This window comes from Sus scrofa, chromosome 1 (assembly GCF_000003025.6).
Source record: "Sus scrofa isolate TJ Tabasco breed Duroc chromosome 1, Sscrofa11.1, whole genome shotgun sequence".
Taxonomy (NCBI): domain Eukaryota; kingdom Metazoa; phylum Chordata; class Mammalia; order Artiodactyla; family Suidae; genus Sus; species Sus scrofa.
The window spans coordinates 191025448-191048365 of NC_010443.5; the positions used below are offsets into that span (position 1 = coordinate 191025448).

The window sequence follows — 22918 nt, forward strand, 5'->3', positions numbered from 1 at the left end:
CCTGGGAACCTCCATATGCTGCGAATGTGGCCCTAAAAAAAAAAAAATCAAACAAACAAACAAAAAAATATGGATGAGGAGCTGCATTGCACACATGCAGGTGCACACTCCTGCATGTTAGAGCTTCTAATGAGCATCAGCGTGGTGCCCCGGGCCACATGAAACACTAAGCATTAACAGTAATATTCCCTTTCTTGAAGAATTCATGCAAGGTGTGTTATTCCTACAACAAAGACCAGGCCTAAAGATGCTATGCAGCGTGTTAAAGAGGAAAATGTTACAGCTCATGTAGACATTTCATTTAAACAAGCAAAATACAAAGTGCTTATGTTTTCTCGTTTCCATTGTTTCTTCCTTAGATACATATGGAAAGCTCTTTCTCCTCAATTCTGTGGGTCAAGAGATGTCCCGCTGCAAGACATCCATCCGGCGTGGTCAGCCCAATCCTGTCTATAAGGAGACCTTCGTTTTCCAGGTGGCCCTCTTTCAGCTCTCTGATGTCACACTGATGATTTCTGTGTATAACAGGCGTACCATGAAGCGCAAAGAGATGATTGGTTGGATTGCTCTGGGCCAAAACAGCAGTGGAGAGGAGGAGCGAGACCACTGGGAGGAAATGAAGGAGACCAAAGGGCAGCAGGTCTGCAGGTGGCACACTTTGCTTGAATCCTAGGTTTGCCAACAGGTATTTGTGGGCCACACCCACTGGGGACCTGAGTTTTGATTATTGGTACCAACTCAGTGCATGTTTGCAGACCTTTTAAAGACAGGCTTTCAATAGGAATCAGATTCTACTGACCCCTAGGGCATTTGGGGCAGTGGGGAGGATCTTTGGGTTTCTCAAAGGTTTGATTTGGCTTTAAATACTGTAATTTTGAAAGACCCCATATGCACACTTGAGCACACTTTTTGGGAAATGTTATAGTAGTTGAGATGAATGATGATGAGTTAATTTGTGTTAATAGATTACTGAGTTTTTGTTCAGGCTCTGGAAGAAAGCTTCCCTGGCTGTCTTTGCTTGAAAAGTAACCTGAGATTGCAAGGGAGCTGTTAAATGTTACTATTTGTAACCACTTGTGTGTATGAATCAGAATTTTCTTAATATGGTGCAAAACACTCCAAAATACAGAAATGAATCTGATGCCAAGCTCATAAAGGAATGTAACTATCATCCATAATCCCCTATTTCTCATTTTCCTCTTTATAAAAAAAAACCTTTCATTTATTTGCCTAACAAATAAGTGTTATAAACTTACACTTATAGAGCAGATTTGTATGAATTAAATACCTCTTTTTATCTCATATATGGTGGTTTCCTATGAGATTTGGTTAGATGAACACTTTGAAACTAAAAAGGAATTCAAAAACGACTGTTGTAAGACAACTCATCTCCTTTTGACTATGTAAGATTTCAAATTTAAAACTTTCAAGATTTTTATGCAGTTTTTTCACCTAATAAATTTTTACAGAATGAGAAGAAAACTGAAAAACCCATTTAAGTTATGGATGTATTGATTTTTTTGAATCTAGTGTTCTCCTTCTAAGATTATACTTTTTCTGTATTCAACACTATATATGTGTGTGTGTGTGTGTGTGTATTTCCTCCCCCCTTCGGCCGCACCTGTGGCATGTAGAAGTTTCTGGGCCGGGGATCAAACACACACTGCAGTTTTGGCCTGCCCCACGGCTATGGGAACACTGATCCTTAACCCGCTGTGCCACATGGGAACTTCCTCATATATATATATATACTTTGATTGTGCACCTGCATGTAAACCATACTTTTTAAATGCAATATTTTCCATTATCAGAGCATAGTAAATCATTATCCAGTGGGTCTTTAATAAATGTTTACTTAATTGATTCTTACAAAAGAACATGTCACCACACTTGTGAATGAAGAATATTTTCAGCTCATAAGAAATGACACTAAGTCTTTGAGCATTTGAAGTGCTTATAACTGTCATTTTTCATGGTATTTTGAGCAACATAGATTAGTCACTCCTTGCATTCTGGGCACGTGCCGTTCAGAACGCTGATCATGTGTGGTGATGAGCATAAGATTTTACTTCCAAGTGACTTTTACATATTTGTGCCATGCATGTTTCTTTTTCTTAGATCTGAGCCCTTGATTTCGATTTAAATTGGCAGTAATAAAATGAAGGAAGGAATGTGTGTACATTAACACTGAGCCCCATGTGCAGCTCTTCTGAGCAATCACTCAGTCACTTATTTTTAGCTTTTATGTTTCATTGTTGACTTTTTGCTGTCTGTGGGAAGAGTGATAGCTAGGGATGGATGTATACAGTTAAAAACACATAACTCCTCCTCAGCTCTACATTTTGACAGATTGTAAACGTAGGCTGTAACACTTGGAGCACATATTTATTCCTTACAGTGTATAATGGTTATCCTGACAAGCCCAGACTCGGACACAGGATAACTCAACTATGATTTCAAGCTGCTGAGAGAAGTGATTTCATATGGAAGAATCAGAATTAGCCAAATAAATGAGTATCTCCGTTGCTTTTCAGGTCGTGGGCGTTTTGTCTAGAATGTGGCTCTGTTATTGGGAATCCGTAATAAAACCATGCTCCTTTGGGTTTTTCCCCTACCTTATCTTTGAAAGACCTCAGAGTACTTTCCCAACATTATATCCATTAACTGCTGAGTGGCTTTGCAGTGCGGCTGTGTCATCGAGTAGAACTGAGTGCAATTGATTAAGTAGCGGCACAAAGAATTGGCTTTTCACATCCCTTACTCTCTTTATGCACTTGTGCTTAAAGGGAAGCACAGCAGCCTTGTTATGCTTTCCTTTATGCAGTGACATAAAAGCAGCATTCACTTTAAAATTTACATTTGAAAAAAATCTGCATGTATTGTAGAGACAGGCCTGGATTTTTCCTCCTCATATTTTTTCTGCTCTATGTTTTGCTACATCCTTTGTCTCATGGTGCCTAATAATCACCTATACTTCATTTTCCACTGCCTTGACCCATCATTTCTAAGGTTTTCTGTTGGCGTAGTGAAAATATCCTTGCATGTTTGACCTGCCTTCTAATAGTCTGCTTGTGATACAGTTTACAGAAACCTTAAGGTAAGGGATGCCTGAAAAGCATTTTTCATTTGTCTAATTTTACTATGTTGATGCTATTCGCCATGTAGGATGCATGTACATCTTGAATATATAGCAACATTCACCCTACAGCTAGCTGATTGTATAACTATAAAATGCTAATGACAAGATACATAAAAATACAAGGCTGAATTTTTTTTACGTTGATTTGAAATTCTGGTTTAGCAAAATCTTTTCATTTTGTGCACTCAAATTTCCTTGGCAAAGTCTAGACACAATGTATTTAACATGTTTTTCACTCGCTCTTTCACAACTACATTTGCTTTTCAAAAGAGTTATGAAAGATAAGTACTTGGTTCTGCAGTGAAAAGGCTGCTTTTGCCTGTTTTTATCTAGCTAATAATTCATATCTTATAAGAACATATGAAATTGAAGAAACACTGATATTTGTTGCTTGGGTAGTTCTTTCCATGATTTTTGCCAAAGAGAATGTTTTAAAATAATATTGTGGAGGGTAAATGATGCACTAGGTTTATGAAATGTGGTTTACAGCGTGCCTTCTTTCAAGGCACGAGTTTACGCTGAATCGAGAAGTGCTCGTTTCACCAATCACCGTGGTGGTTCTTGTGTTCCCTGCGCCTCTCTGACTATTGTTGAATTTTTAAATGGGCCATTCACCCAGCAGCCGAGCACCTGCTCTCACTCCTCTCCTTCACTGGCTCCCAGTGTGATGCACAGTTGTTTTGGACCCTCTTTTTGCTGCTGTTGCATAACTGGGAGGGGGGAGGTCTGGCCTCTCTTTACAGAAGAAGGGCTTGTAATGCCTTGGAATGTAACAGACTTGGCATTCCACCTGTGCAAAGTTTGAGATGGAATCCTTGCCATGATGAGCAAGAGGAAGGAAAGCAGGGGACTGTGGCTCCCTTCAGGCACTGTTCACTCTGCATCCCCTTCAATGATAGTCACAGATTGACCTCACATGCTGATATTCTCCATAGTGCCAGGTGCTACAGCGAGCCTGAAACCAAGCCTCTGCCTTTGCAACATCTAGGCTCACAGTATTTTACAAATTGTTAACACCTCTAGGTCAGTCACTGTGTTTTACCTCCTGGCTGTACTACATGGTCTTATCTGACCATCCAAACTCTTTCCAAGTCATGCATTATTTAAGCTGAAAATCCCATCAGGTTAAGTGCAAATGCTTCTCTGATAGCCCCTAGATTGATTAAATTGATGGCTCAGTATGGACGGTGGAACTGGGGGTGTCTCAAAAGCCTGCCTATCCTTTTGCAGCAGAGGGCTTAGTACACGAAAATCAGAAAAGTAAGTAGGAAAGGATTATTTGTAGATGACATAAAACCAAGTGCAGGCATATCCTTTAATGATAAAGTAACAGGACTGAACATTACATGTGGTATCTCCTCTTACCTTTGAGGAAACCATGGCCAAAGAAAATTCTTTTCTATTTGGTCCACAATCAAAGCAAATGATAAATAATCCTGAAATGGTGAAAGTATTTTTACTGTATTAAAAATCATATGTTCCTTCCAAAGAGAAAAAAGCTAGTCAAAACTATAAAACAAACAATATAGCATGGGTAGGAAGAATTAATGAATCAATAAATATGCTACCTTTTGCATCTACTGCATATATGCAAGAAGACTAAGCTAACATAAACCAAAAGCCATTTTAGATGAACTGTCATTTTCACAACCTGTGGAATCCTGGAAAATACTTAAAATGAGGGGAATAAAATTGGTCTAACCCAACTCAGAGAAGTTGGCACAGGCTGTGGTCTCAGCCAGGGTTTGGATGGATCTCTGCCTACTGTGTGGCTTTAAGAAAACTACTTAGCCAGCCTGCGTCCCTGTTTAGTCAACTAGAAAGTGCAAATAATACTTACCTCATAAGGTTTTTAAAAAATGAAATACCAGTGTAGAGATTGGAATGTGGTTATCATTCAATATTCCCCCCCCACAGTCTTGCATAAAAAAGAAAAAGGTGTTTAACGTTTGTTTCTCTTTCTAGCTAAGGTAATATGAATACTAGAAAAGAATGAGGAACAATTTTCGATACTTTAAAAAGATTAGGCACATGAAGCTAGTCTGAATTGGAGGCAACCTAAACCGAAATAAACCCGGTCTATGGAGGAAATTGAGTCTTAATAAATCCCCGACAAGGTACAATAACCAAATCTTGTCTTTTATCCACCCTGGTGCTTGTGTGCACATCTTAATAATTCACATACAGGGCCTCTCCGGGCACCCAGCTCATCTCTGCTGTTTGTATGCGGACAGATCATCTTGTCACCATCAAAGGAGTTGGTAAAGATGGCAGCGTGAATACAGATTTCAACTTCATTCTGAAAGTAAAATAAATAGTATGGCATGATACTGATACTCTTTTTAAGATGGACAACATTCTTTTTGGGGCCTATATTTTATATCTATAGTATTTCTTTATAGGTAAAAATTTTTTAATGATCTAATCATCCAGCTGTCTAAACTTGCCTAACGTTCAACTAGGAAGTAATATTCAGGACCAATTATTTATCACTGTTTTCCTACAGAGGTCATAATGAAAGGATCCTATCAGGGTTGATTGATACTCTTTTTCTTTCTTTTTTTTTTTTCTTTTTAGGGCTGCACCCACGGCATATGGAAGTTCCCCAGCTAGGGATCCAAACAGAGCTGCAGCTGCACCGCACCACCACAATGCCAGATCCGAGCCGCTTCTGCAACCTATACTGCAGGATTATGACAATGCTGGATCCTTAACCCACTGAGCAGGGCCAGGGATTGAACCCACATCCTCATGGATGCTAGTCAGATTCGTTTCCGCTGCACCATGACGGGAACTCCCAACACTAACTCCTTTTGAAAATGGTTTTTAAGAGTGACTTGTTGATATAATAGAAAATGTGTTCAGTTGTCCTCCAGTGTTCAAATCTTAAGAGAGTTTCCTAGGAGCTCAGAAGAGCCTTTGCCCATTCGATTGGAAGAAGTCAGCAGCAAACCTCCTGGTGTTGAGTGTAACCAGGTGCCATGAATCAGTCATGCATACTTATGGTTTTAACTTGAGCAGGGTTCTGGGATGGGGGCATGTGAGGCCACATTCCCAAAGTGTTGACTCAAGTCCTAAGATTCCAAGTTAAGGAGAAGCACAAAAAAAAAAAAAAAAAAAAAAAAAAGGAAAAGAAGCCCTTAGCTTGGGGGCTTTAGTTGGGAGTAATTCAGCATCTAGGGAAGTTAAAGGGGTTGAATGGGTATTGAGAAGGCTGAGGAGTGACTTCTAGGAAGAGTTATCCAGAATGGAAATAGTGCTGACCAAGAGGATGACTTACTACCTCTGTGTTTGACATGTGGACAGACTCAGAGCTCCCACCTAAATCAAGTCAAGAGAGTTGAACTTAGGTATAAGGAAAATGATAAGTAAGTGGCTTGCCTTAGTTCACAGTGTATCCATTGGGCTTCCTTGTGTCTGGCCTTGTGCTTTTTGGGTTAGCACAGGACTTACCGTCTTTTTGGTGTGCTGTGACTACACTTAGAAGCAATTAATTAGTCATCATAAAAAACAGCAATGCTTACCAACATACAGTTGTTCAATCGGACTAATCATGTACCATTAAAAAGTCAAATCCCTTTTCATGAGTTATTGGAAAGATGTGAAACATATCGATTCAATTTATTAGACAATCAGGGAGCCCAGGAGTTGGAGTATGTTGGGTCATGTTGTAGGGGGAATCGCCAAGGAGATCCCAGAATCCTCACCTTTGCAAGACTTTTAAAATAGAAACATCCACATAAGCTGTGGGTTCTAAAGGAAAACAGTAGGTCACCCAGGAAGACAGCTGCTGTAAAGTTCCTTCTGTGCCTCCTATTTTTTATGTAACCTCCAAACAGGATTAACAGTAACAACCCTCCTGGCCTCTTCCCCTTTGGACGTTTTCCCACATTGATTTTTCTCTGCATCATAGAAGGCTTTCCCCTGGGGGAGTTCCTGCCCCGTTTTGTTTTGCTGACTTTGAGGATGCCTGCAGGCTCCAGGTGAGGTTTTTCTCCTCTGGTGCTTTGACTGGTTTTGTTTCCCTTGGGTCACAAAGCAGTATCCTAGACACACAGACAATAATCAGCAGTATTTATAGCCCCTCTGGAACCTGTAAAACAGCTCGAGGCTTTACAGAACAAACTCAGGCATGGAGGCAGGCACAGAGGCCTCTGGATACTTGTAGGATGAAACCATGCTACCTGCTCTCCATTGCTCACTAATGCTGCCCTCACGTGTCTCCAGGGCAGTTTTTCTGTCATGCCTTCCAGTGACAGTGTTACCAGTTCCACGTTAAATGTGGTGAGAAGGCTCTCTTCCTGTTGGTATTACCATATTTTTGCAGTATTATTTTTACCTCATTTTCTCCTTAAAGTATCTACTTGTACTATCTGAATGTTTTAGGTCATATAAAATTTATTCATTCAAAAGATATTAAGTATATTTATTATATCCTATGCTCTGAGCTAAGGGCTGGAGAATAGCAGGTAAATAAAACTGCTTGAGCTCAACCATCACTTTTCTTTCTAAATATTTATTAATTTATTTTGCTAGATTCTGATAAGAACTCTAGGTAAATACTAAGATCTTTTATTATCCTGTAACTTTTGGCTTAATGTATTTCTATAAAGGTCTCTCTCCACTCCGAATTGAGAGAGGATTTAAGAAAAGTGGGAGTTACTACTCTGCCTCCAGTTAAGAAATAAATGCACTTATTTATGCTTCCCTTTGAAATAAATGGATATGTGTTGCCTCTGAAGGAAGAAACTCAGATTCCATTCCAGTAATGAAATGAGTTGTAGCATGAAATAGATTGTGGATATTTAATATATTTTATTTTTAGAATTGAATATTGAATGCCCTTTGCAAGGCAGTAAGCTAGACCCTGGAACGCTAGGTCCGTGCAAACAAATGTAACACAGTTCTTATAAGCTCAGTGTTTTAATAGTTGAAAAGCATTGCTACCTTTTACTTTTTGAAAAAGTGAATTAGAGACTGGCTTCCAGATAAAGGGGTGATGGTGTGACCAAAAGTATCTGCTTGCACCTCTGTTTCTTTTGATTAAAACTTGTCTTAGATATTATACATTAAACACATTTAGGGCTTCCTATGACATAGGGAAATGTCAAAACTGGGGATGTTCCTACCTTGGCAAGTAGACCAATTATTATTTTCTAGTCTCAGACAGTTTAAAATCAGTGTAATTCAAACTCTCAATGCCTTCAATTGTATAAAAGGAGATAAAAATAGCATTTTTTTTTCCCCAGTGGATTTATTGCTTGGATTTTTTTTTTTGGGGGGGTCTTTTTAGGGCCACACCCACAGCATATGGAAGTTCCCAGGCTAGAGATCGAATCGGAGCTGCAGCTGCCTACCACAGCCACAGCCACAGCCATGCCAGATCCAAGCCATGTCTCAACCTACACCTCAGTTCACAGCAGCACTGGATCCTTAACCCACTGAGTGAGGCCAGGGATCAAACCCTCATCCTCATGGATACTAGTTGGGTTTGTTACTGCTGAGCGACAATGGGAACTCCTATTGCTTGGAATTCTTAAAATTGTGAAAATATATCTCAAACATCCACTAAACATGTCTCAATCCATGCAAGTTAGGCTAGAATATGGCCTAAAAATTGTTGCTGAAGACAATTTTTTAGTGTTGCCTAGTTGATGGCCCATAATAAAAAAGTTCACATCTTTTACTTGATACAGACCTTGTGTTTAGGAAAAGATGTCAGAAGGCTGCCAACAAAAACTCTGATTGGTGAGGAATATGTACACTAAAAGAATATTTCCATGTTAGTTATTCCGTATAATATATTCACATTCTAAGGCCGCATGTCTCTCAAGAGTTTGTCAAGTTTTTTTATAGTTGGTGCCTTCAACAAAGCTTACTAATTCTGCCACATATCCTTGTGGACCATGCTAATGTTTATTAATTTACAACTACCCCAAAATATAATGCAGTCTTCCGTTATGCCACCGTAATAATACAGCTACAAGTTAAATTTTAGCGTTATGAATCACAAAGTCTTCTTCAGAACTTTAATTTTATTAAAGATTCTACTCAGTTTGTGAATAAGAATATTTGCATACATTATTGTGATTGAGAAATTTGTATATTTGTTGGAATAAGATTTGACTTCTATTTTCAGAGGGAAAAAATACGATAGTCTTTTAATCTATTTACTTTTTTTAAAAGATGCTTTTTTAAAAACTTAATTTTTTAAGCAGTTTTAAGTTCACAGAAGAATTGAGTAGAAAGTTCAGAGTTCCTATATGCTCCCTCCCTCCACACCTGATACCTCCCCCCACACTTGATACCTCCCCCCACGCTTGATACCTCCCCTGCTATCAACATCCCGCACCAAGATGGGTACCATCTGTTACTATTGGTGAACCTATGTTGACCCATCATTACCATCCAAAATCCATAGTTTACCTCAGGGTTCCCTCTTGGGAGTCTCATTACCTTAAAAACCTTTGTCTTCTGCTTCTTCATACCTCCCTGCCAACCCTTAGCAATCAGTGATCTTTTTACTATCTCCATGTTTTTGCCTTTTCAGAATGTCATATTGTTGGAATCATACAGTGTGTGGTCTCTTCAAATTGGCTTCTTTCATTGAGTAATATGGATTTAAGTTTCCTTCATGTCTTTATAACTCACTTCTTTTTATTTATTTTTTTTTATTTTTTTTTTACCATATGATCCAAAGCAATTTTAACTCACTTCTTTTTAACGCTGAATAACAAAATACCATTGTCTAGATATGCTGGTTTATTTTTTTTAAATCTATTTACTTTTATTTGCAGTTCTAACTGCTGTGTTACGTTTTGTTAGCATTTACATCCTCAAGAAAAATAGATGGATTAATACATATGATTCACCAAATGTAGCAACTTCCACTTTGGGATCAATTTCACTTATTGAGCTTATTTTACATTTGTGAGGATTCATGAAAAAAAAATCACATAATTTTGTCATTTAATGTATCCAAGCCGTTTTCTCCTCCATTGGAATCTAAGTGGAGGAAGTTCTGAAGGCTAAGAAGAAGTAATCCCCAAATTTAGCAACTCTGGTGTTTTCAGTTGTTGAACAATGATTTAAATCTACCTAGAAAGTGCTAATAACATTGTTACCAGACTCTTGATAGAAAACCATCTTCTGTTACTAGTTTATATGATTACATTTTCTGCTGCTGCTGAGAGAGAGGAAGCTTTGTGACTGTGCCCTGGCATAGTCAGTTGTACAGATTAGCCAAACATGGTATGTGAGCATGTGGATCATACAGGAGCTCTAAATTCTGAATGGAAGGATAAACCCTGATGATGCCTTGGCCTGATGAGTGATGACACTCGTAATCACCCTGGGTGAAGGGGGAGGCCTGGCTGATGAGCAATATCTGGTAAACGTTTTGACATTATTTATATGTGTCCTGACTGCCCTTTGCTCAGTAGTTGCAGCAACTTGTAGAAGCTGGACATTAGCATGAAGATGAAGGTGTGGTTGCAGAAAGAATGTTGGATTTGATTAAAATTACCAAGACCTCTGTTTTGGTACCAAGTCTTCACCTAATGAGCTCTAATATGAATGTCAGGTCACAAGTGCTCCAAGCCTTCGTTTTTGCATCTGTCAGATGGAAATGGTAAATACTCACTTTACTTATTTTTACCAGGTTATTCTAAGAATAAGATTCATTCATTCCTTTGCTAATACAACAAACAGTCTGAGTTTCCACCATGTACCAGGGTTGTAGGCCTAACAAAGTGACAGATGAAAAAGCACTCTGCATAATTAAGAGTTTTTGAAGTCTGTGAAATATTTCATTTTTTTTTATTTTTAGGTAATTCTTACATTTTACTCAGTTCTTATATCAAAGTACTTGACACTTTTAGATCTCTGCCAATCATCATATTCACAGCATGTTAGTAATTTGACTAAAAAAAGATGGAAAGGTTCTTATCCATTCTGCCTCTGAGAAGAGAAAAACAAAGTATTAGGTTCTAATTCTTTTGCTCAGACACCCTGACCACAGAACAAATGACAAACCCATCATCTCAGTAGGCTTTCCAATCTTTGAGTTGAACACAAACCTTTTTCAGAACGGTTAAATTTTATTTATTTTTATTTTTTTTTTTTAATGGCCGCAACTGCAGCATATGGAAGTTCTGGGCTAGGTGTTGAATCAGAGCTGCAGCTGCAGCTGCAGCTGAAGCCTGCACCACAGCCACAGCAACACCAGATCCAAGCTGTGTCTGCAACCTACACTGCAGTTCACAACAACGCCAGATCCTTTAACCCACTGAGCAAGGCCAGGGATCAAACCTGCATCCTCATGGATATTAGTCAGGTTCTTAAACCCCTCAGCCATGATGGGAACTCCCAAGAACATTTCAACTTAAAGCGCAAGGAAAGTACTAAATAACTTTTTTGCACAAAGCAGGATTTAAATACAGTATTCAAAAAGATGCTTCCCTCACCAAAATAAATAAATAAAAGGTCCTTCAACCTGAATTATTATTTTTTGTTTGAAGAATCAGTCTTCTCCATCTTTTCTCTTTCCTAAGTAGCATTTATCATCTCTCAGAAAAAAAGTAAAGATTAAAAGAAATATTTTCAAGGTACATCCAAGATTTCATAGCAATATTTTGTATGCACAGTGCAAGATAAATCTGACTCTCACTTTTTTTTTTCCGGTCTTCATATGGCATCCGAAGCAGTTGTTCACATTCACACATTTATGTTTTACCATATGCATACTGTGTGCAATTCTGTTGTTTTAAAATATTTTATTGGTTTTCCTTTATATCAACTTTTGATGGGTGTCGCTGAAGAACTTGAATGAAAAAAAATACCAGTGTGAATGATTCATTCATTTTGAACATATCTAACTATTGGGGGGAGATTTTTACCCTACATGAGGCACACTGTTCTTAGCAGGCCCTGTGCTTTGTATTTCTGTTCTAGTCACAGCTGGAGGCTGGAGATGAATTAATATTGTAAACCTGTACCTTTTCTCTCATGAGTTATTTATATACTAGACTGTCCTTACTTTTTGGTGGTTGGGAATGCCAGTCATAAGTTGTATGGATTTCATGTGTGGGGGCAGTTTAGTGTGACATGGTTTGATATCCAGTCTGGTCTTCCTTTAGCTTTCCAAGTCATTAGCAGACGTTCCTGGGCAGATTTGTGGTGTGGGGCCAGACCTGTTAGTTGTAAGATAGGAACTGCCCTCAACCTTTCCCACTGCTTCATGGACCTTTTCAGACCAGCTGCTGTCATATTTTTCCTTCAAATTTTCCAGCAGAGAATCAATCTCTGCGTGGTCCAGAGGCTTAAGACAAAAACAAAAGTACTTTTTTCCTCCAAAGGGTGGAACTCTCATTTTAGAAGCTTCTGCAAATCTTCAGAACATTCCATACAGGTGTCCCTGTGTTTCTCACAGTATGACTTCCACTTACGGTGTCTCTGATTTAAGAAGCATGAATGTTTCTCTAGCTGTTACCAGAACAAACAGCTGTAGCACACCACCCCATTTCTAAAATTGTGAAATTCTATCAGTGAAGAATATATAGGAAAAGGTTCGGGATTTTTTTAACTGTTAAAAACTAGAATACCTTTCTACCTTTTGTAATATTTAAGATTTCGTAACACTGGTTTTAATGTACTACCCTTGCACTGTTATGTCTTGTGTTTTAACTGAGCAAGCTGGTGAATTTTAATGTCGATACTCAATTCAGTATTAATACTGTGTTAGAAACACTCTTTGAAAACATAAAATTGTTTACCTGTGATAAAGAATAAGTTTGTGATTGGAAGAATGACACTGTTTTTCTTGTACAAATAATGCTTAAGGCAGATGTTCAGATTCACAGTGATGTTAGAAACATATTTTATGCAGCCTAAAAACGATTTCTGTATTAGATATTTAAATGCATGAGGATAAATTCTAATTGCTTTTTGTTTAAAACGGAAACATAGAAGAAGCATTAGCCCCAGTTTGTACAAAATGTCTGCTGCAACTGAGCTCATGTTAGTTCAAAACTGAAAATCATTCCAATTTTGTAAAACTGCTGTTACTGGTTTTATCAATAAAGTTTAAGCAGATGGCTTATATGTATACGTGTGAAATTTTTTTAAGTTAAAAAAGACACAGTTTTGCAGCATCAACATGCAAATTTTATGGGCCTGAATGATACTGCTTATTTTAGTATATACAAAAAACCATTAATTCCAAAACCATACCAACTGCAGATATATATCTCAAGAGAGAGAATTATAAGCATTATATTTATGACCCATATAATTTATTTTGGTCTTAGGTTGCTTTAGGGTTTTATATTGAACACATACGCAAATAAATGTATATCAACTCAAATGCTAGTGTTGAATTTAAATTAAGAATATTGGATAAGTAAGGAGCTCTATAAATGGAAAGATCACCTGAAAAAATTTCACCTGAGGAAGATTCTGAGAAGGCAAAAGGTAGGCACCCTGTACAAATGTGCAGGTGATTACTCATCTGAGAGGCTCTGGTCCAAAGTCCTCTCCCTTCTATGTATAGAGAATTTTGATAAGTTGACAAGGCTCAGATGCAACAAGCTAGAAGCAGAGGGGGCAGGGCTACAATGAACAGATACCTCCACAGCCATAAAAGCAAGGCTGACATCCCCCAAACAAAAAAAAAAAAAAGAAAGAAAAAATCTATAGACGTTCCAGGGAAAATCTATTTTTGCCATTTTGCATACTATATTAGTTGAGGTAATTAGTGCTGTGCGTTATCATAAACCCAAATGTCAGTGAGCTCGTGTAAGAAAAGTTTATTTCTCACTAGGATGTTTGTGCCCATGCAGCTTGCTTTCTTAGCATCTCAGGGATTGAGCTCCCTCTCAGAATCCTTAGAACCTCTGAAGAAATACTTGGTCATAAAAAACAGAGAGGGAAGAAAAGTCATGAGATTTGCCTCTCTCTAAGGAGCCAGGCTTAGAGGTGGCAATCTCTACTTCTTTCTGTCCATTGGCCAAAACTAATCATTGGACCCCACTTACATTTAAGAAGGCTGGTAACTGTTGTTTATTTGTGCCTACAGGAAAATGAATTAGTTTGGTGAGAATCTTCTGAACAGTATCTAGCATTTTTTTTCTCAAATGTTGTGCTGGTGGTGATTTTTAAGGAAAGCTTGCTAATTGCAGGATCATTTCTTATGTTGCTGAGGTTCTTCCTAACCCATGGTGGCACTAAGAACATTTACAGGCTGATTAAGAATTCTAGTGTTCACCCTAGTCATCTTAGAGCATTTCAGCACTATTTAGCGTGGTTGTGGGAGCTTGCAAATAAAGATCATTTGCATTCACAATTCTAAAGTCACAGGGCAGAGTTTGAACAGTCAGACAAAGTATGGTTGAGCATTTCTACATTTGTCTATGCACTACATACATATGTGATAATTTAAAAACATCAAAGAAAATATATAAAATTGTGAGCAAAAACAGAATATTGCAGAGGGAACAGATTTTTAAAGTAAATCATTTGCAGAACCAAAAACTCAACAAATGATTGCTGCCTTCTAACCTTCCTTCAGCAGAGATTTAAACATCCTTACATGTTAAAATAATTGAGGCAGCCATCTATGACTGTGGTGCTTAAAATCTTTTGTAGCAATTAAAAAAAAAAAACCTTAACCATCATGAGTAACATTTGATTGATGAATCAAATCACATTATATGCCTTGTAAACCTCATAGTCTCTCTACAGTTTCCCTAGAGTTTCTCCAGGGGGATTCAAAAACAGGGCTCAAGAGGAAGCTTGGGTGACAGTTCAGAGCTCTGATGAATTTTAATGTGCATTCTACTACATAATAAAATATCTCATTCTTTTTGGCAAACAGTTAAGGAGTAGGAGACATCAGAATGAGCATTATATCTGTGGTTCTCTCAAGGAGGGACAAGATTCAGTGGTGATAAGATTAGAATTTAGATGAATTCTAAGGTGGATTGTGTGGTATTTTAATATTTAATTTTAAAATCTAAAATTGTTGAGTGAAAGATGTGCTCTAATCACTTACCAGAAGAGTCAAAGAATTCATAAAAATTATGTGTGAAGACACAGTCCAGTGAAAATGAACCTCTCATACATGTTTTCTCTTACTGGCTTTGCCACTGAGCAGCTCTGTGATCTTGAGATTACCTTGACCTTTCCTTCATGTCTTCAAATGTCTGTTATTTTTCTTATGGTCCCTCAAGATGAAGAGGGAATTTGGCAGTTATTTCATGAGTTGTATTGACAACAGAAAAGACAATTTCCTGGTCAGTTCTAATAAAGTATACTGGAAGTGCCATCTGTATGGGTCAAGTTAGTTAGCTGCTTCCAAACTGATTTTTTTTTTCACTCTATTGAGATGCAGCATGTGATGATGGAAGTTGTGTGTTACCCAAGGTACAGAAGAATTTTAAGGAAATAAACAGCAGCTCAGAGGACTCACACCTACTTTGGAGGACACAGAAGGAAGAGAATTAGGAAAATAGATAAAGGACTTTTGGGTTATTTCCTAATGCCATTAAACTCCAGGTAGTGACCTTTATTAAAGTGGTTTGCAAAGGAAAAGAAGTTGATATATCAATGTGAGTTCATTAAGGGCAGCAAATGGTTTTCTGTGTAACAGGCTTTTTCCCTCTCCCTCACTTAACAAAAAAGGACAGCTGCTCGTGGCTGCCCTCGTGGCTTATGTAAGTTCACGAACTGATACCTGTATAGCAAAAGGGAAAACAGAAGCCTTGAACCAGGAAAGGTGGCTCCGTTGGCTCACATATGCTGGCTCATGGTTACCTGTGATGTACCAGGTGCTGTGTGCTAAGTGCTGGGGAAACAGTGATAACAGGGTGGATCTAGCTGAAAACCTGGTGTGATGACTATTGTGAAATGGAACCAGTAGGATGATTTGGGAATATGAGTAGGAGGCTAATCTCGTTGGTGGGAGGCTTTAAGGGAAAGCCACTCTGAGGAAGCAGTATTTAAGCTGAGGCTTGAAGGCTGAGTAGGAGTAAGCCAGGTGAAAGGCAGGTGGGTTAAGGAAGGAGACGCAGCATGTACAAAATACCCAAGACAAATGAGAACCTTCCCCATTTGAGGAAATGAAAAGAGTGGACCTTGAATAGCAAAGGGGAGAGCCTCCTGAACCTGAGCTAGTCAGGAAGGCAAGGCTGACTGAGGTATCAGCCCCTTTCTTCCCTGACAGTGAAAAAGAAAGAAGTAGCAGTGATGTAATTCTGACTGTGGCCATCGCCCAGATTTGATGTGTGCCAGTCTCAAAGACACCTTTCATACCTGACAGCTGAAATGTGGTCATCAGATCTACAACCCACTTAGTACTTCTTCCAGATTTTAACTTATCAGCTTTTTCCTTCCAGCTTTGCTGAGGTATAACTGACAAAACTGTAGGTTATTTAAAGCATACAACATGATGATTTGATACATGTCTACATTATAAAAGGCTGTCTAAAATTGAGTTTATTATTAACACAAGGTTATCAGCTTTTAAATCTTAGGGCTAACAGACTGTTAACATCACTTTTTGTCATAGGTGTTAAGTTGGTACTGGGTGCCTGAGGGAACAGGGCCCCCTGAGATTTGTAGGGCCATTTTGTGTAGCCCCTTCAACCTTGCAGAATGTCTGCAATTGCAGAAGTTAAGACTACACCGCACAGAAGCTCTGCCCTGTCTCCAAAAACAGCAACTTTTCTTTTTAATTGATTCCCAGTGGTGCTCTCTTCCTTCCAGGCCCTGGCCTGACCCTTTAGGGAACCAAGAAAGTGGTATATCTCCTTCTTCAATGAGATTCCTCTCTGAGAATAACAGTGAGCATAATTTCTCTGCTGTGCTTATTTTCCCTTCTTTAATTTGGATTGCTGACTACTTAAATTTACCCACTTTGACATCCTCAACATCTCCCTCTACCCAAGAACAGCAACCTCATGGTTGCTGAACAAGAAGCAGCAATGATAAAAAATGAAAATGTAGCCTGAGTGACACAATACAGAGACAATGCAATCTTTTAGGTGAATTTATACTAAAGTGTAAATGGCTGCAACATGTATACCTTCTCCAGTCTCCTTTTTGAAAAGTACCTTCTCTTTTGTATATTTTTACTTTAAAGAAGTTTGCATATTACCCTGATGTTTTAATTAGCCATTGGATCAAAACGAAGTCTTTCTAACTGTATAAAATATTTTTCCTCAAACTTCTGGCACCATACCAGGAGGCAGCCACCGAGAGTGCCAAAAGGAATTAGACTCTGGTCCGATTTTCATGTATTACTTATTTTTTCCCGCTTCAAAATCTGTTGATTGCTCAAACATGCAGACACAAACAGCAACACATTGGGGAGAGAAGTCCCAGAGGACGAACGATCCTTTACTCTTCATCCCACATGCCTCACCCCATTTCACACGCACACTCCATCTCTCCCCTTGCTGGGGACCTTCCCCAAGGCAAAAGGCATCCCAAAGGGTCTAAAGGCACTGACCTAGTCCTGCTGGAAGTGCCAACCCACTCCGGTCCTCAAACCCGATCCTTCCATGGGACATTCAGATAGGGCCTACAGCGAGTAACCCCGCGGCGGCTGAGGCACGGCCACAACACTTGCCCAGGCCCTCTGAGCAGAGTCAGAAGCCCTGCTCTCAGAGCTGCAGCGCTCACCCACTAGCAGCTCCCCAGCCCGCTCTCCAGCACCCGACTAAGGCCAGTACAGGACCCCTATTTGGGGCTCTTTGTTCACCGCCTTCCTGGTTCCTGCTCTCAAACCTTCCTCCCAGCAGCCCCCACCGGAGCATCCGACCTACAGGAAAGTTGCTCTCGAGCTGTGGAGGGGCGTCATCGCCTCCTAGCAACGCGCCTAGCAACCGGGTAACATCTGCTCCCTCTGGTCCAATGCGAGCCGAGAACAGCTGCGCGCCCGCCTAGCGTTCCAAACCCGGAGCGAGAGGCGCTTCACAGACTGGAGGGACGGACCTGCGGGAGCCAGGGCTGCCCCCGAGCTGCAGTTGCCGCTGCTTCCACTGTCGCGCCGCCACTGCCGTCGCTGTCGCTGTCAGCGCCTGTCTGGAGAGTGACAGCGCCGCAAAAGCGGGAGGGAGCACCGAACCCCGCGCGTTTACGAAACAGGTGTATGTGCCGGTCTCCTGGCGAGTGGACCCAGCTCGCAAGGTATGTCTGGACTCATTCAACCAGGTGCCTTCCTCTGAAGCTCAGGAAAGACTCTTTCCCAGAGGGTGTGAATAAGGATGTTTTCTGGGATCTCACCCACCCCGCCCCTAGCCATTGAAAAGTGGCTAGCTGGTGGTCTCCAATAACCTGATTTGCTTTTTTTTTTTAATCTCGGGATTATTCTTGTGGATTCCCCTGCCCTTTACTGTTCGATTTGTGTTTGGAAGTTTTCCGTCCTCCTCGTTTCCCCTTTGACTTTGCTGCCTACGTGCAGCTAGGAAGGCTGGGAGCAGTGAGCTCCCACAGAAAGCCTGTGGTTACAGCGAAAATGACATAGTGTAGTCTCTAATTGAATCAACACGTATGGAGAGCAACAATCTTTTTAGGTCCTGCCCTGGAAAGGGTCCATTTGGCCGAGAGCAGGCAGTTCACTGTTACTCAATCTCCTGAAAAGTAACCATAGTAACTCACCTCTCTTTTGATGGGATCCTCCTCATTGGCTGCCTATCTTCCTTTGGAAAGCTCATCTCTCTAAATATAGAAGATGATGAGATCTGTAAGCATACATCCATGTAGAAAAAGGTGCAGTTAAATATGGCCCTTTAAAGGAAAACTATCTTCAAAGAAAAAGTATCATTTTGCTCTTTCGAATCCTGTGAGGAATAGTGTGTATTCCAGTGAATGATCGAGTTAGGCTGTTTTAACTACTGGATTGTTACTTTAGAGAGAATATTTCTTGAAATTATACAAGATCTGGCATTTGAAAACAAAGTATATCTGACTCTGATTTTTAAAAAAAACCAACCCGCTGATAATGTCTCCCTCAAAATCTCCCAGTAAATAGTTAATGAGATATGTTATTCAAATATTTCCGTCTTTCTTAGGATAGTTAAGATTGCTCCTGTTTACAATTAAATCTGGAAACATAGAATTATGTATGTTTGAGGGTTTATTTGTTTATCTAACTGGTTCAGATCAACCCCACCTCAGACATCTTAGTGTCCTTTTACTGCATGCTTTCTCCTGACATTATAACCAGTTCAAGTCAGTGCAGTTCTGACTCTTTATTTGCGTCTCTCCTTGTTGCAAAATCTCAGGTAACCATTCATGAGCCTGAGGCTGTGAGAAATGCTCGCTGTGCGAAGGGGAATTCTCACCAGATTTTCTAAAGCTGTCCTAGAGATACACTTTTCAGATTGATTCAGCATTACCAGGTAAAAGAAATTACTGTTTAAATATGTATCCAGAGAAATAAATGCTAATGTAGCATTACCATAATTTACAAGATCAATATAAGTGGTTGTTTATATAGATGGTTGCTGGGTAGAAGTCAATAGAGGTTTTCTGTAGAAAGGACATTTTTGGGATGGCAGATTTTCCTCTCTAAGACCCATGTGAATAGGGTGGGCCAAATTAAGTAGCCTGGCATGGAGAGCATGTCAGGCAGAACACTGGTGCATGTCTGAAATGAAGGCAATGAAGAGAGCTCTCCAAGCTTCAAAAAGAGATTATGGTGGTTTTTTAAATTTAACTTGCTTTAAGATCATGGCAATAGAAACTCACGAGGGTTAATCACTTTACACTCAATTTTCAAGACATAATATAGTCATTTAATGAGCGTTCAGCCCTCCAGCACTGTGTAACTTTCACATGTACTGAACTATCCATGTGCAGTTCCTGTAGGTAACCAGCCAGCACATTTCAATCAAGTTCATGAAAATATACCATGCTGCGTTTCTTCCCTTTCCTTACCTCCCTCTATAAAAATAAATAATTGAACAATTTTATTCAGAAACCTATTTGAAAATTTATTCTTGTCTGTTTGTATAGTTTTTACTGATGTCATAAGACTTTAAATGTACTGGTCTCCATTGTCACTCACTGAAATATCTGCAGTTTAATAATTTTAAGATGAAAGATGACTGTTTGAACCCATCAAAAACGTTGCTTTTATTAGTTCTTTAGCACCACCCACCCTTTTCCTTTCTCCATCATAATTACTACACTTATGGTGAGAAACAAATCCAAAAGAGACCAGTAAGATTTACTGTCAGCTCTCATGAGATGCATACAAAGCTCTAGTCATGCTATCAATCTGAGGAAAGTTTGAGTAAAGCAGCCACAAGTATTGGCTCATGTATATGCATTAGTCTTGTGCATTAGTAATTTATACACATCCTATCTCTATGCAATATGCATAAAAGTTTAAAATCATTCAGTGCCCTTTAATTTACATGAATGAGTCTGCCTTTTCATTGAAACCACTATCACAATCAAAAGGTCAAGTGAAAGGGATTCTTAAATTTTAATTTTCTTTCTATCATGAATGTATAATGCACAGAATACTTACTGTGCAATTTTGATAACCATATCTGTTTAAAGTCATTCATCAGAAAATATTATCTTATATAGTTTGAAATCAATAAAAATGAATCAAATACATCATTATAATGTAAGCATTTAATCCGAGAGACGTTGGTAAATCCTAAATTAGAGCACACACACAAAAATGCTACCCATTTGTAGTTTAGGATCTAGACACTCTTGTCAATGGGAATACCAGCTAAACTTGTACATATCATGGCTTATAAAGAGGATGCATACTTCTCTTTATAGGACTTTGATAAGGCTGAGATTAAGCAGGTTAAAACTGAAATCAAGTTCTAATTTCAGTTTTTCCTCCTATACTATATTTGGGAGTTTTTAGGTGTTTATGGTTATTTTACATTCAGTTTCATGTTATGTGACTTTCATGGGATCTAGAAGATGCTTTGAAACATGGGAAAAGGTTGCAAGATTTGATCAAAGTGCCCAAGTCCTTGCCTCTACACCTGGGCTCTCCACTGAGGACTCAAGCCAGCTGGCTTTAGCTGTCGAAATGCCAACAAACCAACAATGGCTCAAAAGCCAAGGCATAGCCAGTTCAGATTATTGTATACATCAAAGCAATATGATTTAGCAACCCAGAAATAGCTAAAATAAAATAATGATTTCAGAAGCAAAGAGGTCAATTGACCATCACTGCGTAGTGTTAAAACTGAGGAAGAATATGCCTTTAGATATTGGAATGAATACTTGTCAACCCTCCCTGCCCTCCATCTTATTTTTAACAAGTTGTCTAAATAGTCTCAATACACTACTGTCTCCCCCTTTTTGTCTAACACAACTGTTTTTTATTTTTCCTGATTAAATTTATTTTAACAGACTAAAATAAAAGCAGAGCCATCTAGTTTGCTGCAGTAATTCTCAGTGGAGGTATAGGATATTAAAAAGCACTAAGGGGTTGCTAGTGTTTTGTTCAGTATTGTAATATAAATATATTTAGAAAAAATTTAAAGCTTTTTCATGTTATAAATTATGGAAAGTAAAATGCAACAAAAAAAATTCTTCTTGGTGGGTAGAGATACAAGAGTCTTCAAAATATCAATGATGATTAGAAGAAGGGACAGTTTTAAGCTAGGAAATCCCCTCTACGGTGGAGTCAGTTTGTGTTATTTTAAAAATGCTTATTAAAAGAGAGTGTGGTTAAAATACCAAGAAAAACTGAGGATATCACAAAGAGAGTCAGGACTCAGGAGCCTTGAGTCTGAATGCTGTCTCCCTGTGCTACTTGTTTTACCAATTCATGGCTCATTTTCTCCATATCTAATGTGGGGGATTAGACCAGCTTTTAAGGGGTGTGCTTGAGTTGAACACAATGCAATTTAATGAAGCACCTATCAATAGAATAAAGGAAGAACATTTTACCACCGGAGTAACTCTAGGTAGTGACACAAATCAGGCACCATAAGAGTGAGGTCAGATAATCATCCAAATCCAGAGCAAATTCTCACACAGTCGGCCCTCAGTGTCCATGGATGCACAGCCTGCAGATACAGAGAGCTAGTAGCCATTCCATTTTATATAAGGGACTAGAACAGCTACAGATTTTGGTATCCGTGGGCGTCCTGGAACTGATGCCTCAGTACTGAAAGACGACCGTATATTCTTAGTGAGTAAAGTAAATGGTTAGTTTCTTTTTAGTTTTTTTTCCTAACAACACTTCTGGGATGCCTGGCTGAATGTTTTTCGTGATGTACCCAAATCTGATGGTTGTTTTAAAGTGGAAGACAATGAGTGTGATACAGATGAGATACTTTTCAAAAGACCACTGCCGTGCACACATCAGGGTTAAAAACCCTTCTCTCTAAGCAACAGACTGGGGTACCTAAGGAAGTTAGAGCATCTCCCTAGACATTGTTGATAAGATATTGTCCTACCAATTATTGGTAAGAACGTACATCTGTCAGTGTGATTGTTTTGCCAACTTCATTTCTGATTCGTTCCCACTTCCCAAGGTAAAAGGTAGAATGAAAGGGAGCATCATCCTTCAAAACAAGGAATGCACTCCCAAGGGGGCGGCAAATCACAGGTTCCCTGCCAAAGCTCCAGCAGGTCTCTCTCATTAATAGGGCCAGATCATGGCAGAAGTTAGGCTTCAGTGAAGCATCTAAGGTAACTTCAGGATTACATGCTGGTTATATCCCATTTATTGATGTTCTCTTTGGTTCAGGGACCATCCCCAGCGGAACAAGGTGGGCATGTGGAATGGGT

At 39.1% G+C, this 22918-nt stretch overlaps 1 protein-coding gene across 5 annotated transcripts in view; it reads left to right on the forward strand.

Annotated features, from left to right (window-relative positions):
• Positions 1-22918, forward strand: part of SYT16 (synaptotagmin 16) — a 323819-nt gene that overhangs the window by 289551 nt on the left and 11350 nt on the right. For all 5 annotated transcript variants that reach the window (XM_021062549.1, XM_021062553.1, XM_021062535.1 and 2 more), the window contains 2 exons: positions 360-18325; positions 19423-19539. In XM_021062549.1, coding sequence (XP_020918208.1) covers positions 360-673 — 314 coding nt within the window. In that variant the 3' untranslated portion in view covers positions 674-18325; positions 19423-19539. The remainder of the gene's footprint in view (positions 1-359; positions 18326-19422; positions 19540-22918) is intronic.